General features: G+C 28.0%; 1 protein-coding gene across 5 annotated transcripts in view; it reads left to right on the top strand.

The window, feature by feature from the left end:
- The window catches only part of LOC117174414 (dnaJ homolog subfamily C member 5-like), a 32495-nt gene that overhangs the window by 5972 nt on the left and 8109 nt on the right, over window positions 1–18414 (top strand). Inside the window, exons 3-6 of one of the 5 annotated variants that reach the window (XM_033363524.1) lie at window positions 276–428; window positions 3271–3402; window positions 10604–10648; window positions 12368–12467. In XM_033363524.1, coding sequence (XP_033219415.1) covers window positions 276–428; window positions 3271–3402; window positions 10604–10648; window positions 12368–12467 — 430 coding nt within the window. Of the gene's footprint in view, window positions 1–275; window positions 429–3270; window positions 3403–10600; window positions 10649–12367; window positions 12468–18414 lie in introns of all 5 variants that reach the window. The other 4 variants (XM_033363523.1, XM_033363520.1, XM_033363521.1 and 1 more) reach the window with 4 other exon arrangements.

The raw sequence follows: 18414 nt of genomic DNA on the forward strand, positions 1-18414 counted from the left end.
GAAATAGATAAGTTGTTATTTCATCTAAATTGTTGAATTTTTAAATCGAATCATACCAATTTTGTTTTTAATAAAAGCAATTTTCGTACCGAAAACGTGAATTTTCGACAGAAAGGTTAATTTGCAACCAAAAAAGATATAAATTAAAAAAGAAAAGATTAGTGTATCAAAAAAATATTTATTTTCAACATTTTAGGCCCTGTTCAGTATAACATGAATATGACATTAAATCGAAAACCAATATTAATTTGCAACCGATTATTTATCCATTACAGTTTAAAGAAATAAACAGGGCGCGTGCCATTTTGTGTGATTTGACAAAGCGCAATATATATGATAATTATGGTTCCCTCGGATTGTATGCTGCCGAGCAATTCGGCGAGGAAAATGTTAACGCATACTTTGTTATCACCTCCAAGTGGACCAAGGTAATACAAAATATTTTTAATTCAACTCATTAAATTTATCTAAAAAAAAAAAAAAAAACATTCAAGTCCCTACCAAATTCTTTGAAATTTCTTCAAATCTTTTAATTTCCTGTAAAATCATTTGATAAGCTTTTAGTCCTTCCGAAAATTTTGGACAAAAATTTTTGTAATTCTGAAAAATTCTTTGAAATCATTTGTTTCTAGTTTCTCTATTTTTGCAGCAATTCTTTCAATTTTTGAACATTATTTCTATAACGATTTTTCTAGAATCGCGAAAATTTAAAAAAAAATGGAATGGAACTTAAATTTCCTGTAATAATTTTTAGGGATATTACCCCAGACGGGGTGGCCGCTGGACCGGGAAACCGGGAAATGGCAGTGAATTTTTTTTTACCGAGAATTTTCCAAATTTGTAAAAGAAAAATCTGTCCACGATCGATTTTAACAGCTTTTAAATAAATAGTTGAATTTTTGTGTTTTTCAATTATGCTGTTATTTAGCTTACAATGCGTAATTCAAAATTTTTTTACTTTACAAATTTTCCATAAACATTTTTTATTTTTAAGTTTACATTTTTAATTTAAAGAATTTTTAAAATGATTTCTTAAAGACTTGAACAAATAAAAAATAAAAGCCTTTGATGTTGAAAATTTTGGATAAAAAAACATTGTTATTTAGTGAATAAATAAATTTTTTTTAAATCTATGTGTATTTCAAGTAATAAAAAGTGAACAAAAACGATTTGACAACAAGATTTTTAATCAGTTCAAAATTTAAGAATTTTCAGATTTTAACGTTAAAACTTCATAATAATATATTCTTAATTAAAGGATTTTATTACATTTAAAATATTGTTTTATTCTAAAATATTCCATTTTTAACCCATTCAATTTGAAATTTGTAATTAAAAAAAAGGTTAATTCTTAAATATTTAGCAATATTTGAATTTTTATTTAGGGCAAGTAAATTGAAACCAAATATTTAAAATTAAAGAATCTTTAACTGAATTGTTTGACATAGAAAGCCTGGAATCGTTAAAATTTCGAAGAGCCTTTTAAACTTTGAACGTAATTTTAAGAGATATTTAGGAGTTTTAAAAAGATTAAAAATTATCATGCAATTTCAGAAAGTATTCTTGAAATCTTCTAGAATCTTTTTTGAACATTTTGTTTAAATCTTTAAAAAAACTTTAAATATTTTAAAATTTCCAAAATAATTTTAAATTTAAAACAACTTCTAGATTTTGAAATAAAATTTTGAAGCTTTCTGAGGATGTTTAAAATATTTAAAAAGAAAATAGTTGAATTTCCAATTTAAGAAATTTCAAGTTAAATTTTTTCAATTTTTCAATATTTAATGTTTCAAGCTTAAAATCCCTCCAAATTATGTAATTTTGAAGATTTTAAAGTTCATTAATTGATTTTTTAATTTAGAGAATTGAAAATGATAACGTGGATTTATATTTTTTTATATTGAAAAATGTTAGTACTTTTAATTTTATACGCGGAAATTATTGAGCATTTGAATACAAATTTTTTTAATGAAAAACTTTTAAATTTCAATTTTAAAAGTTCAAAATTTAACAGTTCCACTTTGAGTGCTTTCATTTGCAGCTCAGTTTTTATTACCTAAAGTGAAAAATTTTTTAGCTTTAGTATTCCATATTTTAACCCATTCACTTTAAAATTTTTAATTAAAAAGTAGATTAATTATTGAATATTTAGCAATATCAAAATTTTTTTTAAGACAAGTAAATTGAAACCAAATATTTAAAAGTAAAGAATCTTGAACTGAATTGTTTGGCATAGAAAGCCTGTAATCGTTTAAATTTCGAAGAGCCTTTAAACTTTGAACGTTATAATTTTAATTGTTATATTTGAAAAATGCTTAATTTGTAAGTTAAATTTTTTAATTTTGATGCATAATTTACAAATGAACATTTTTAGAAAAAATTTGAGTGATTTTAAGAGAAATTTGAGAGTTTTAAAGAGATAAAAAATTGTCATGCAAATTTGAGAAAGTTTTCTTAAAATCTTCTAGAACATTTTGTTTAAATCTTTGAAAAACTTTTAAAACTTTCTCTTAAAATAATTTTTCATTTTCCTATGAACCTTAAGAAAATGTTTTTATTCTTTTGAAGCCTTTCAAAATTCTTGAAAAGAATCTAATTTTTTTGCCTACAAACAATAAATGTTTAATTGTTATTTATACATCCAAATTGTGAAGAAATCTTCTAAAATTTGCAGGATTTTCTAAAAATTGTAAAAAAAAGCAATTAATTTTGACAGATATTTAGAAGTTCTGAAAGCATTTTCAAAATAATTGAATTTCTAATTTAAGAAGTGTTCAGTTAAATTTTTTTTTCAATTTTTCAATAATTAATGTTTCACGCCTAAAATCCCTTCAAATTATATCATTTAGACAATTTTAAAGTTCATTGATTGATTTTTTAATTTGGCGCATTGAAAATGATAACGTGGATTTATATTTTTTTATATTGAAAAATTTTACTACCTTCAATTTTATAGGCGTAAGTTATTGAGCACTTGAATACACAATTTTTGAATTAAAACCTTTTAAATTTCAATTTTAAAAGTTAAAAATTCAACAGTTCCACTTTGAATACTTTCATTTGCAGCTCAGTTTTTGTTACCTGAAGTGGAATTTTTTTTAGCCTTAGTGTTTCATTTTTTCAATTACATTGACTGTGAAACATGCTTGCGAACCGGAAAAAAACCGGGAATTTATTTCGTCGATTAAAACGGCCACCCTGCTCAGAGTTGAAAGACGTTTGAAAAATTCTCTTCTACGCGAATGAATTTTATCGCGCAATTTCTTGCAGGCATTCTTCGTGTTTTGTGGTATCATCACAGGATGCTACTGCTGCTGCTGTTTCTGTTGCTGCTGCAACTTTTGTTGTGGGAAATGTAAACCCGCTCCACCAGAAGACAGTGGAGTGTACCACAACTTACAGGTAATAATATCACAATTAGTTTTCAACTTGAATCTCAATTATCGAGTCTTAAGAGCTGTTCAGGTGTGGCTCACTCACCAGCCAAATTTACGTCAAATTATGTAATAATTTGAGTACAAGACTCGGAAAATTAAATCATTAACGCGAAAATGTGGTCGAAATAATCTGCGATCAAAGTTTCCAGTCGGTTTTCAACTCGAGGAATTCAACTCGGCTGGAAAATCTCTTTTCACAAACTACAATATTTCCATGAAACATTGCCTATTGCTTCTGTTATTGATTGATCCTTGCGATTGGGGAGTTTCAGATTTTTTGTCGTCTTTTTTCCACCACTTATTAATCAACTTTCAAACACACGTATTGCTTATCTGATTGAAATAATGTGTATGTCACTATAGATAAAATCGTCTTTTGATAGTAGGGTGGTTCATATGAATTTTTTTTCGTCGAATTTTTATGTATGTCGTCCCCAAATTTGCTTGAATCCACACAAAAAATAACAAACAACAAATGCGTTAAAAATCATAAAAAATACCTTTTTGTATATTTTATTCAAAATCGTCAATATTAGGTGAATCGAGTTGAAATTCAACAGTTCTGTTCACTAATAGCTACAGAATACAAATCAATAATTACTATGATATTGCGATCTTTAATTTTGATTTTTCGGAACAGAATCATTTCGTTTGATTAAACATTCTTTATTCTCATGCAGCATCCTCATAAAGTAGGAGTAAGTTATTTTTTGAAAAAAAATGTAAAATATATATTTTTTTAAACTATATCTGAAGTCGATTTTAAAAAACCATAAAATTTTAATCTCAAAATTTTTTGTCGATTTTTTCCAAATTGGCGAACTGTCTTACATCAGACTTTATTTAACTCGTGCTCAGAAACTTAATATCTCGGATGGGTGATTTTATTTGATTTTTAAAGTGAAAATTACATGTTTTATCGCAATCCGCAGTCAAGTCGGATATAATTTTAGATTAGTGTAACTTTGAGATTATTAATTTTCACATCCATTTCCTAGAACCTGAATACGTTTTTTTCACCAAATCTGTTTTTGCTTCATTTGAAAATTACAAAAAAATAGAAGTTCAGTTTCAGAATCAGCGCTTCCAAATAGATAAAGAAATACGATAAAAATCAAATAAACACGAATTTGATCAAATTATTTGTAACTTTGTAATTGCTAGAAAGTTGCAGTTTTTTCTGAAATTTCTAACCTTGCTTTGACTTTTCAGCTGTCAACAAATAATAAATAATATAATAATAATATAAAAAGTAGAAGAAAAGTTCAAAATTTCAGAAAAATCCCCAACTTTCTAGAATTACTCTAAGAAAAGATGATTATAAGCAATAATAAATTGTTTAAACAATTATGTTCACTAAATTTCATTAACTATTATCTCTCTCTAATTTAAAAGTGGACCAAAAGTTAAATTTTTTTGAAAAAACTAACTTTCTAGCATTATTCTAAGATAATAATTATTATAAATAATAATAATAATTGTTTAAACAATTATTTATAATTGAATTGATTATTACCTCACTCTAATTGAAATATGCTAATTCGGAAACAACTGCGACTTTCTAACTCCATTCTACGAGAAAATTGCTGAAAACAATAAATTGTTTTAAAAAAAATGTAAACATTTAATTTCCAGGAGTAAGTAGTATTTTTTGTAGTTATATTTTAAAAAACCGCATAAAATCACAACCTAGTGCCACAAAGAAAGTAGGATGTCCGGTGGATCAGACTACTCAATTTTTACGTATTTTGGGCTGCTGAATCCGAATCCAAATTCCTAAGTTAGCCATTGTTTTCTTCCTAACATGACAAAACACTATTTTGGTACATTTCACAGCCCCACAAAAAAAAGTATCTGTTCCAACGGACCAGACTAGTCAATTCTTACGTATTCGGATCACTGTATCCGAATCCGAAGTCGGAATTTCAAAGTTAGCTGTTGCTTTCTTCCTAGCCCCAAAATTCCGAAACATCAAAAAATAGTTTTTACTTAAATTTCACAGAACTACAAGAAAATTGTATGTTTCGACCGATCTGTTTGGTAAATTTTCACGTATTTCGAGTCGCTGAATCCAAAGTTAAAATTCCGAAAACTTAATAAATTTTTACGTATTTTAAGTCGCTGAACCGGAATCCGATGTCGAAATTTTTAAGATAGTTCTTGTTTTCTTCCTAAAATAAAAAACCACTATTTTCGTAGATTTCTCAGCCCTCCAAAAAAGTATGAGTTCCATTGGACCAGGTTAGTCCATTCTTGTGTATTTTGGGTTGCTGGATCCGAAATAGGAATTCTGAAAGTAACTATTTTTTTCTTCTCAGACCTTGTTTCCTTCCTGAAAGCAAACATGTACAAAAAGAGTGTTTTTTGAATTTAGGAAGGAAATAAGAGCTAACTTCGGATTCGGAATCAGCGACCCAGAATACGTGAAAATTTACTAAACTGGTCCTTCGGAACATCTAGTTTTTTTGTAGAGCTGTGAAATATTTGCAAAAAGTGTTTTTTGAGATCAGGAAGAAAACAAGAGCTAACTTCGGAATTTGGATTCGGAATCAGCGACTCATAATACGTGGCAATTTACTGAGTTGATGCTTCGGGTCATGTAGCTTTTTTGTGGGTTCTTGAGGTTAGGAAGAAAACAAGAGCTGATTTCGGATTCGGTTTCAGCGACCCATAATTATTAAGAAATGACTCGATTCACTTATTATTGACGATTCCAAATAAAATTTACAAAAACGCCTTTTTTAAGAAAATACTTGTAAAACTTCATGGTTTTTGCCGATCCTCTGAATATCATTTTTTTAAACGCATTATTTATGGATTCGAATAAATTTTCGGTCCACCTTCATGAAAATTCAAGAGAGAGAAAATGTGTCCCACTCTATTGTGATAGGCTGCTTCCCATTTAGATTGCATGTGAGAGTACCACTTTTACATAAACTTTAAATTGACGCACCTTATCCAAGTATAAAATAAAATATTTTACAACATACAAGTTGACATTTAAGCAATTTTTAGTTTTCAATTTTTAGGGGGGGGGGGGCATGTTTATTCTGCATGCAGAAAGCACTTTGCTGTTTTACATAAAATGCTTAACTGTGAATAATTGAAAGAAATTGTGCAAATTCGCTTAAGTCTGTTAATTGTTTGTGAATGTTTGGAAGTGAATTGAACGTAAACTTTTAGCTTTTTGTTGTTTTGCTTAGTAAAAGTCGTTAAACAAGATTGCTCTGTGAATGTTACTCGTGAAGGAGGCAAGGTAGGTTTAATAGTTGCCAAACTCATCCTTAGAATATAGATTATTGCTGGGCGTTTAGAAATAATTGGAGAATAGATTGCTGATGTCCAGTTGCTGGCGACTGCGACGTGAGATCGTCACTGGTAATTTACCTGCAAAATATCAATTGATTTCTGTAGCTTTGCTTCATAAACTAACAGGAATTAGTAATACAAATCATAATTCACTTTTATTCGTTCCCATTTTGTTGTTTTACTTTCAATTCCAATTGTAAAACGTATTTATCACTCAACTGTTAGACAAATTATTTTGAGAAAGGTTCCATTTTGTTCTGATACTATCAACATCATTCTTCACTCATTTGCAATCATGTCCTTATCATCATGATGTCTACGTGACTGGAAAACCGGAAATTTTGTTCAATGGGAAATGACCGGGATTTTTTTCTCGATTGCACTAAAACAGAAACAAAAAGAACAAAAAAAAACAGCCTGAAACAGATTTGAACTTATAAACTTTTTCACACTTTCAAAGAGATGGAAAAAGTTAAATTATGGAAAAAATTAAAATATTAATTTTGAATGTGGAAGCTTTTACAACCTCTCGACAAAAGAATCTGGAAAACTGAAAGAAAATTTTTTTAATTAAAAAATTTGTCAGGAAAACTTCAAAAATATTAAGGAGCTTTGAAAAGATTCGATAATAATTTAAATCCTAAAAAGATTTTAAAAATATGTTAATAAAATTGAGATTTTTTGAAGATTTTCGAATAGAAGAAGCTTTTTAAGAATTTCGAACGATTTCAAGAGGATCAAAAAAGTTCCTAAGATTCGTCGGGAAACCTAAATTATTTTTTATTTTGAAAAGTAAATTTTACGAAAAAAATTGAAAAGGATTTTAAAAGGCTTTCTAAAATTTCGAAAAAGAATGTTGAAGATTTTAAGGGAAATTGTTAAATTTTGCAGGATTAAAAAATTTCAGAAAAAATTCGAGCAAGCTTGAGAGATATTTAGAAATTATATAAAGACATAAAAATAGTTTAAAAAGTTGAAAAGGATTTAAAAAAAATGTTTTAAATGTACATTTTTAAAGATTTTGAATAAAAAAACTTGATGCTTCTTAAGCTTTTTGAAAGGTTTCAAGAAAATATACAACTTTTCCTAAAATTCCAGGGAGATTTTAAAATTATTTTTCATTTTGATAAATGAATTTTTAAAGAAAATTTCAAAATATTTGTAAATATTTCAAAGATAATTTAGCAGATTCTAAAGAATTTGTTTTCATTTTAAAATATTTTTCTTTTTTTGATGATTTTAACTCCTTTTCTTTTTTTTTTCAATAAAACCGGTTTTAGTGGAAATGTCAATAATTACATTGTTTGTTAAAAATCCGTATTTTACGGATGAATTCAAATGTTTTTTTATTTGAAATTAAGTTTTTGAATTGATTGAAATATCAATTATTACTTTTTTCTTTCAGAAGTCACTTTTTTTTATTTGAAGAATTATCATTTTAGTTGAAAATTTATCTTCTTGGGTAAAAGTGTCAAATTTTTTGGTTAAAAATAGAACTGGTTGAAAATTAATTTTTGTTGGTTGAAGATTTAACTATTTCGTTATGAAAAATTTTCTTTTTTTGATGTGTTTAACTGTTTATAATTAAAAATTAAAATGTTTTTTTCATAAAAATTCCACTTTTGTGTTGAATACTTGTTAAATTGTTTGTTGAAATTTTGATTTGACGTATCTGAAATCTACCAAAATCTTTTTGAATTTTCGTAAGAATCTTAGAAAAATTATATTTATATTAACAAATAAACGTAGAAAATAAATATTTGCAAGAAACTTTTTTTACACATATGCTAACAAAATGACATCATCGAAGGCTCCATTTATTCCGAATTTAAATAGCTTTCATCCTATTTAAAAATAACAAAATTAAAAAATTTTGAATACTAAAAAATGAGTTATAGGAATTATTTCTTGAAAATGAACATAAAGAGAATTATTTTGTGCCTTTGTGAATTTGTAAATAATGGAATGACTAATGGACCGAGAAAGATGGAAAATTAACCAGTAATTGCCGAAAAATTTTAAATCATACGCCGGGTAGACATCCTGATAATGACGATATGTTTGATAAATTTTTCATCCTGTGAATCTAGAATCGCAGGCTGAAGGTAAGTAAACTTCAGTCCTGGTATAGTGTATTTTATTTATTTTTGTTTATTTTTTCACGTTTTTAGCACATTATCAGTACAGTGGGAAGTCAGAATTCATAGTGCATGATTGTCCCACCAAAATAAAAATTCCAGGATTTTCAGTTAAAATATGTACAGCATAGGGTTTCTGTAAAGCTTATCGAATTTCCAGTAAGTTACTGAAATTCGGTTAACTTTACAGAATATACTGTTCCTATTTTAACATAGAGTGAGAAACTTACATGTGGTATCTCTTACGTTTAGTTTCAACTTGGTAGTAAAAAAACAGAGAATATTTCTCTTTTCATGTTGGTAATTTTTAATATGACCTTGCTTATTAAATATTATGAAAGTTTCTCCTTATCGCTTCTCACGTACCTTGTCACGCACGTTATTTTGCTCACGCGAATAATATATATAAACTCATATTCATGCACAGTACATACACATCATCTCATGCGATACAATCATGTTTATTTTATATAATTTTTCATTCAAAAATAAAGAGGGAGCAGAATCAATTAATAAATCATTAAGATTTTGTAATTATAAAAATCTAGGACCGAACACTAAACGTTCATTACTGCCTTTTATTTAATTACCCAAATTTTCAATTCAACCTCTCATTTCGACGCGTCTGTTTCGTTGTGCTCCACGTCGCGTTTGGTCATTGTACAGCTCCAAGTCCTCCTCTTCCTCCTCCTTCTTCTCTTCTTGTTCCTCCTTCTGCTCCTCCTCTTCCTCCTCCTTCTTCTGCTTCTGCTCCTCTTCAAATTCCTTATGCTTCTGCTCTTTCTCCTCTGCCTCCTCTTCCCCATTTTCCTGCTCTTCTTCCTCCTCTTTCTGCTCCTTCTACTCCTCCTCTCCCTCCTCCTTCTGCGTCTGCTCCTCTTCTTCCCCTTTCTCCTGTTCCTCTTCTTCCCCCTCTTCCTGCTCCTCCTCTTCCTCCTCCTTCTACTTTTGCTTCTCCTCTTACCCCTTCTCCTGAGTTACACAGCGACCAAACGTGACGTGGAACCGTATGGAGTAGAGGCTTCGATTTCATATGACCCTATTTTTTCTTTTTGTATCTAACGATCCCGAAAGGAAGTAGTTGAAGGCTAATTTTGTTTTGTAAGCTTTAAAGTTTTACGCTTTTCGTGCATAAAAGAATTCATAAGAAAGCAGATTTCAATTCGATCGCAATAAAAGATTAAAAGTAAGGCAGAAAGCAGACAAGTACTGGCCTTGACGTAAAATATTCGTTCTTATCAATTCTTGTGCAAAAGATTTAATAAAGAAACAAATAAAGTTTCAATAAATAAACAAAAGAGGGATGCCTTCTAGCCTTTTGTAATTCATTTCTGGCAATGTATTCTTGGCACTGAATATTGATTTTCACAAGTAAATAATAAGCGGTCATAAATTTTAAGGACTATTAAATTTTGCTCTTTTTAGTGTATCACGTTCATTTGCCACAGATCATTTCAAGTGGGGTAACTAAAATCGAATTTTTTTCACAAAATTATGATTTTTGGTTTATCATTGTCGAATATAGATTTTACCATTTCTATTGATTATTTTTTTCAGTATATTTGATACCTATTATGATTTTATTGAATTTAATGAAAACCTCACATTTAAAAAGCACTGCGAATGCATTTCATTGCCAAGCATGCTCTGTCTAGTTTGTTTAAAAGGCATTTCTCATAGATTAGCAGTTTTGTTTACGTTGTTGTTGTATTATAGCAGGACCAGAATCCAGGGGCCAATGTTTTGACGAGTCAACCGCAAAGTGTTCGTAAGTTTTTACTAAGTATCACCACGCTTGTTTTTGCATCATTTTTATTTCTTCCTAAAAACCCGATATAATATTATACATCCATTCCTCCGTTTTGCTTTCCATAATAATGCAAACAAAAAGATTGATCTAAACAAAATTATTATAAAGGGAACAAATATAATTTATGTGGAAAAGTTGTGGAAGCTTATCGAAAGTACTTTCGCGTTTGTCATCCTTTTATGCAGACATTTTAATTTCGAAAGTAAGGATTACAGGCGATAATTAAATTTAGCCTTGTGGGCACATTGCCGGATCTTGAAAAACGTCTGACTTTAGTTTAGAGTTAGGAAAATTTCAGCAAAAATATGAAAAATCGGCAAATTTGTACGCTTTGACAAAAGTTTGCACCTCTATAGCAGTTCGAGTTTCAATAAAAGCGACAAATTTGTGCACCAAAATTAGACAGAATTTGTTGCCGGACCCGAAAAACCCACTATCTGACTAACTTCAGTTTAAAATTGGGAAAATTTGAGCAATAATATGAAAAATCGGCAAATTTGTTTCGCTTTAAAAAAGGTTTGCTCTATAACAGTTCTAGTTCCAGTAAAAATAATAAGTGTGTTAGTGTGATATATCAGATTTTGCTGGGACCCAGAAAAATCACTATTTGACTGGCTTCAGTTTAGAATTTAGAAAATTTTAGCAAAAATGTGAAAAATCGTCAAACTTATACACTTCGAAAAAAGTATTGCAACTCTATAGCAGTTCGAGTTTCAGTAGAAGGTACACATTTTTTCAGCAAAATTCGACAGAATTTGTTGCCGAACCCGGAAACCCCACTATCTGACTAACTTCAGTTTAAAATTGAGAAATTTGAGCAAAAATATGAAAAATCGGCAAAGTATATTTTGAAAAAAGTTTTTCAACTCTATAGCAGTTCGAGTTTCAGTAAAAGGTAAAAGTTTATCATCAAGATTCTTCAGAATTCGTAGCCGGACCGAACAAAAATCACTATTTGACTTAAATCAGCATAGAATTTTGGAAAATTCGAGCCTAAATATGGAAATCGGTAAATTTTCTACACTTTGAAAAAATTTGCACCTTTATTCGTGTTTCAGTAAAAGCTAAAAAAAAATATTTTAGTTAACCCTCTTTCACAAGTAGACACCTAATTTATTTTTCCTTCTTCACAAGACTTGCAGATATTTATGATTTAAATTATTTAGTTGCACTCGACGGATTTGGCCATTTCCACTTTTAACAAGGGGAGACCGCCAATTGTGAAGTTTAGTTTCGGTTAATATTTTATTTAACGAAAGCTCATTTTCTGAGTATTATTTTTCCGAAGCAGGGATATGCGCGTTTCGCCGTTTTTAAAAAAATCGGCTTTGAAATATTTGCTTTAATTTTCCTTCAAAAATGTTCAAATATTAATAAATAAGCAATAAAATACAAATTAATATGACTGAATTTAATTTTAGCCAACATAAAAAAAGTGCATTTTACTGATTTGGCAAATTAATTTTCAGGCACTGAACGTTGATTAAAAAAATTATGAACCAAAACTAAAATTTATAATTGGCTCTCTCGTCTTGTAAATCTTTGACTTTAACAAAACTACACGCACTCGATACTATTTTCTATATTACTTTATGTCGCATGACCTAAGCGGTAAGAAGATGTAATTTCTTTCAGAATATTTAAAGTGATGTATCGCATATTTTTATATTTAGATTCTCTCCAATAACGCCCTCCTCGTTCCAGACAGATGGCAACTAGCAAATAATGTTTCTTTCATTATGGAAGTCGTCGCATGTTACACAGATTTGCATGGTTAGAATGTTTATGTGCTCGCTGTGTAAAATAAATACTAAATATGTACGGTTCATGGTCTTCTTATTCTTCAGGCTCAAGTTTTTCGCCTTGAATAGTTTTCATTTTTAATTTTTCTTATTTTAATCTTTTTATAAAAGTTGTAGAAATTTCATTTTAGAAAACAAAAAAGCACTGTTCGAGGTCCGAAAAAAGTTTAGAGGGCAACATTTTTCCCTTGTTTGAAGTCTCACAGACACCTATTTGCAATTATAAAGTTCCGTCACCTCCCACCTTTGTCCCTGTACGCCCGCGTCAGTGGCTGGCCAATTAAAAAGAGGCTCGAAGAGCGGCAGGCCCTCGTTGGTTTGAATTAAGTATTTTAACATGACGTCATGAAAATGCATACAAGTTTTTGGAGTAAATATTCTGAAGGTAAAAGTCATAAATGTCAGAGTAGTAATATTTTTCAAGTGTAAAATGTATATTCTCAGTCAAATTTCGGATAGTTGATTGTATTTCGTGAAAATAAAAGGTATTGAACCGATAAAAGTATGAAACAAAATTGCGCAAATGCTTTCTGCGCTTGTAAATTATTACTATTCAGACCTTTATAACTTTACTTTTACGCTTAGAATGTTTTCTCATAAAAGGCGTATGCTGTCCCATGTCAAGAACTATGCTAATCTTCTTGAAAATTCCACCTATCCTAACATGACCGTGACGTCATGCAACAATACTCACTATTCGGCAAAATATTTGAGTCGTATTTTGATTCTATTATATTGATTTTTAGTTGGCAAATTGTAATATTGCAAGGAAATTTTATATTTTTCACGTCGTGCGTCAACAAAGACTTGAAAACCACTGACATGCATGATTTTTACGTTTTGCGGCCCTTCAAATCCTCAAAAGTTCATTTTGAATAAGTTTGTGTGACCTGACTAATATAAGTATATGGAGCTTTATCAGAATAACTAAGAAATTAATCAATTTTATCAACTTTTATTATAAATAATCTTTTAGACTATTTGGGGGGGGGGGCACATTACAGAAGTATTGTGCGGTATATTAGACCGCACGGCCATACTTAAAGTTTAAAGAGCCTAATTTTGTAGATTTTAAATAGGGGAATGATTTTGGCCTCTAAACTTTTTTTTGTATCTCGCATAGTTTTGGAAAAAAATGAAATGGAAACAATAAAAAAACCGAATGTGCAAGAGCCTTTGGGTTGAACTTAATCGCGGCTTACCGTGACTAACTCATATTTATGGTTGTTTGTTTATAATAAGTTTTCTCGCAATGCATGCTCAGATAAATTAAAATTTCATTTCAAGTTTAGGTAAAAGTGGTGCTATTAGTAGTGACTTAAAAATAAGTTCTCGGTTTCAGAAATAAATTGGGTATTATCGTTTTATGTGTTTCTTTTTCGATGTTGTAGTTAGGGGGTTTTTATACTTTTCATGACTTTTTTGCCAGGTATTTTCAAAAACCCAACTCAAAGGACCTGCAGGTAGAATTTCGAAATGAAACAAATTTAAATAAGAGTGTTGGAACTATCGAATTTGTTTAGCAGTGCTGAATGTTACTTAAATTAAAAATAAATCATTCGCCATAAAAAATATATCAATACATACAATTTCCTAAATTAAAAAAATGTACCAATTAAACAAAAAATTGGAACAGAAACTCAGGGTGTCTAGCGACTCTGAAAACCTGGCATTCTCCTTCATTTTTTTAAACATTTTTTAAACCTGGAAACTTACTGGAATTTTGTATAAAGACTTTGAATTTTAATTATTTTTTATTTTTACCTTGTAAAATGTTTATTTTTAGGACTGCGAAGAGTGATTTAAATCGCTTAGGAGAAAAAATTCTCCTGGAATTTTCTTCGGAACTGCGAAATCTGGAAATTTTCTTGAATTTTAATTATTTTTCTTTTCTTTGCTTGTAAAACATTGATCTTATTAAAATTTAGAGTAATTAAAATCTTTTTATTTAGAATTAAAGCAACTTTTTGATTAGAAAAAGGAATGCTGATTGATTTTTTTAAACCATTAAAATTTGTTAAATCTACTAAAGTTTTTCCTGAAAAACCTTGAATTCTAATGATTTTTTAATTCCTAAAAAAATTATTTTATTGAAATGCGAAGAGCGATTTAAGTATTTTAGGATACCACAAAAGAAAATTATCGTTTTTAATTAAAGAAATTCTGTTTGAATATTTAAATATTTGAAGCTATATTTATTTATTCAAATGTAGCTATTCGCATATTTCGTTCGCTTTAGGCAAAAATTATAATTTTGATTTAATTTTAATTTTCAAAAAGTCATTCTTTTCCTTAAAAGGTTTTTTGCCATTATATTCGTCACGTTTTTATGAAACTGATTTTATTTAGAGATAATACGAACAATTAAATGTAATTAGTCATTCCTTCAGTTAAAAAAGTTGCAAAATAATTTTGTTTTTATTAATTAAAATTAATATAATTAATAAATATAAAATTAAAATTAGTAATAACTAAAAAAGAATGTAAATCGAACATGAAAAAGTTTCGAAGAAGGCTTATAAATTTCTGTATTAGGTTGTGTTATTTTTTTTGCATCAGAAATTGAACAAAAATCATCAAGATTCACCATTTTTAACAAATTTATTGTAGAAATATATAACAATTATATTTTTTATAATAAAAAAATTTACAAATTTGAGCAATTTCGGGTTGTGTTAGTGTTTTTTGTCGAGGATTTAATTTTTATTTAAAAATTATTAGATTTTAAAAAAATGTTCATTATTTTTTATCAACTTTAGGTTACGTTGTTGCTGATCAAAAATTAGTAGTTTTTTTAAAGTGTATTTCGTCTATAAATAGTTTGTTTTTTTATTTTAAAAAATATATATATATATATTAAAGACTAAGCTTCACACTTTTTTAAAACAATTTTAGTTTATGTTAACGTTTTATGCTAGAAATCGAAATTTTTTAAAGAAATAATTTGATTTCAAAGAAGATTTACAATATTAGAACAATGTAAACTCATTTTAACGATTTTCAGCGAAAATTTGTTATTTATACAAAAAGTATGAAATTTCAAAAACGATTTACAATTATAACCATTTTTGGTTAGTTAATGTCAGTGTTTTTTCTCGAAAATTGGCATTTTATATTTGAAAAAATTAATATTTCAAACATTTTTAAATGATGAAATTTAATTGCAAAAATACATATATTTCAAAGAAGAAAATTTACACTTTTGAACAATTTTAGGTTATGTTGACGTTTTGTAACAGAAAACGGTATTTTTAGTAAAAAAAATTATTATATTTCAAAGAAGATTGGCAATTTTTGAACATTTTAAGGTTATTTTAACGTTTTTCACTAGAAAATATGTTATTTAAACTAAAATGATTAAATTTAAAAAAATATTTACAATTTTGAACAATATTATGTTGTGTTACTATTTTTCGTCGAAAATTGGTTTTTAAATTTATTTAATTGTATATATTTCAAACACTTTAAAGAATAAAATTCACACTTTTTTATAATTCTACGTTATTTTGGCGTCTTATACCGAAAATCGTCACTTTGGGTAAAAAAATCGTTGGATTCCAAAGAAGATAAAAGTTTTTGAACAATTTTAGGTGATATTAGTGTTTTTCTTCGAAAATTGGTGTTTTTTTTAACAAAAGTGCAACGGTTCAATTTTTTATACAAAAATATTATGTATTGATTCTGAAGTAAGATATTAAGTTTTTAAATGATTAGTTTTTGTTTATTGTGCTGTTATTTTTAAAGAAAACAGATTTTCTCGTTTTAAAAAACGGTCTAATAATCTTTTACGCCATGGATAATCGGGACGTAAACTAACTCAAAATGCCTAAAACAAATTTGAAACAGAAATATGTCTGTGCCGATGTCGTGGCCGTGCGGTCTCACGGACCGCGTTTGAGCTTTCAATTGACAATGCCAATTATACACAGAGAGAGTTCTTAAATTCCCGAGAATTTAAATTCAGGTTATATAACCGAGAATATGACAGAATTTAGGAGGATTTAAAAGAATTTAAGAATTTATGATTCTTAACAATATTTTTATTGTTCAGGTTGAATTTATTTTATTTATTTTATTCAGCGGTTGAGTATACATTATTTTCTAGCTCAGACTTCTCCAGGAATTTAAAATATGCAAAACAGTTTTAATTCATTTAATAACTTAATAAATTATTTGACACTGTTAGACTGAAACTATAACCTGAAAATTCAATTGCCTCATATTACTTAATAAATACCACGAAGTAGAATAAGAAGACCCCACTCCAGGAAAAACTTAGATGCGTGACATTTTCAAAATTCTCTGATTTTTCTTTGACTAATTTTTCATTTCAAAACATTAATATTTAAGGCCATGTGACGTGTGGGTCACGTGATCAGATTCCTACCTTACCGCCACCTTTTTTATTTCCCAACTTATTTTCACACGAAGCGCTACATCGAGTTGAAAATTTCGGATAATAAATAAGAATCAATGAGAAAGGTGGGTCTGGTCTGAAACTTTAATAATTATAAAAAAAGTAAAACAAATTATTTACAACAAACTTTTTTTTTATAATTATTCAAGTTTAAGACCAGACCCGCCATTCTTTATGCTTCTTATTTAGTATCCCAAATTTTCAACTTTTTGTGACGTTTTGTATGAATATAAGTTGAGAAATAAAAAAAGTAGCGGTAAGGTAGGAATCTGGTCACGTGACCCACTCATCACATGGCCTTAAACACCAGCCTTTTAATCTTATATTTTTACCATAGAATATTCTATAAGCGGAATAAAACAGTGTTTTATATACCAATTTAAAATTTGCAAATGTATTAATTTATCTCAAACAAAAAAAAAATTTTTTCTACTTTACAAAATACTGAAATTTTCCACAAAATAGTTAAATTTTTAACATAATAGTTGAATATTTAACCTAAAAAGACAAATTTCCAACGAAAAAGTGTCATAGTTTATATTTTAATCGAAACAGAATGAAATTTATGCGACAAAAGAAAAGAATTTAAAACCCAAAAAGACAAATTTCCAACAAATAAAGATTTTTCACTCAAAAAATTAATAAAAGTTTAACAAAATTATTGAACGTTCAAACCAGCAGACAAATTTTCTTTACAAAAATTCAATTTTCAAACAAAAAATCGGACTGTTCAACAATAAATTAATTTTCCAAGAAACTGATGCATTTTTACACAAAAAAAGGAAATGTAAAACTACAAAATTATTTTTTACAACAAAAAACGCGAATTTTTAACTGAAAAATATAAATTTAAAAAAAATGGTAAAGTTACATTTTCTGTTGAAAAATTAATTCTAAACAAAAAAAAAAGAAATATTTTCCACTAAACAGTTAAATTTCAAGCCAGACAGAAGCCTTCAATAAAAAAATCCCAATGTAGTTTAACTTTGACCCAAGTAGTTGAATTTTCAATTAAAAAAGATTAATTTTCAACAAAATAATTAAAATTTTCACCTTAAAATATAAATCTTTAACAACAAAATAAGTTATATCTTAACAAAGCGATTCAACTAAATATTTGAAACAAATTAGTTGAATTATCAAGCAAAGAAGAATATTTTTTAACCAAACAGTTGCATTTTCATACAAAAAAATGAAATTTCTTCTATAATAGATGAAGTTTTAAATCAAAAAGATAAATTTTCAAAAAATTAGTTGAATTTTCTGTGGAAAAAAGATTTCAGTCGAGTTTACACGATAAAACTGAATTTTTTTAACAAGAAATAATTTTCTACCAAAAAAATTGAATTTTCGATCCAAAAAGACGCATTTTTAACCAAAAAAGGATGACTTTTTAACAAAATTGTTGAATTTTCTAGCAAGTAGTTGCATTTTTATCAAAAAATATGAAATTTATCTTGAAGCAGAAGAATTTTTTATTACAAAAAGTCGAGTTTTCATT

This window comes from Belonocnema kinseyi, chromosome 6, assembly GCF_010883055.1.
Source record: "Belonocnema kinseyi isolate 2016_QV_RU_SX_M_011 chromosome 6, B_treatae_v1, whole genome shotgun sequence".
NCBI classification, from domain to species: domain Eukaryota; kingdom Metazoa; phylum Arthropoda; class Insecta; order Hymenoptera; family Cynipidae; genus Belonocnema; species Belonocnema kinseyi.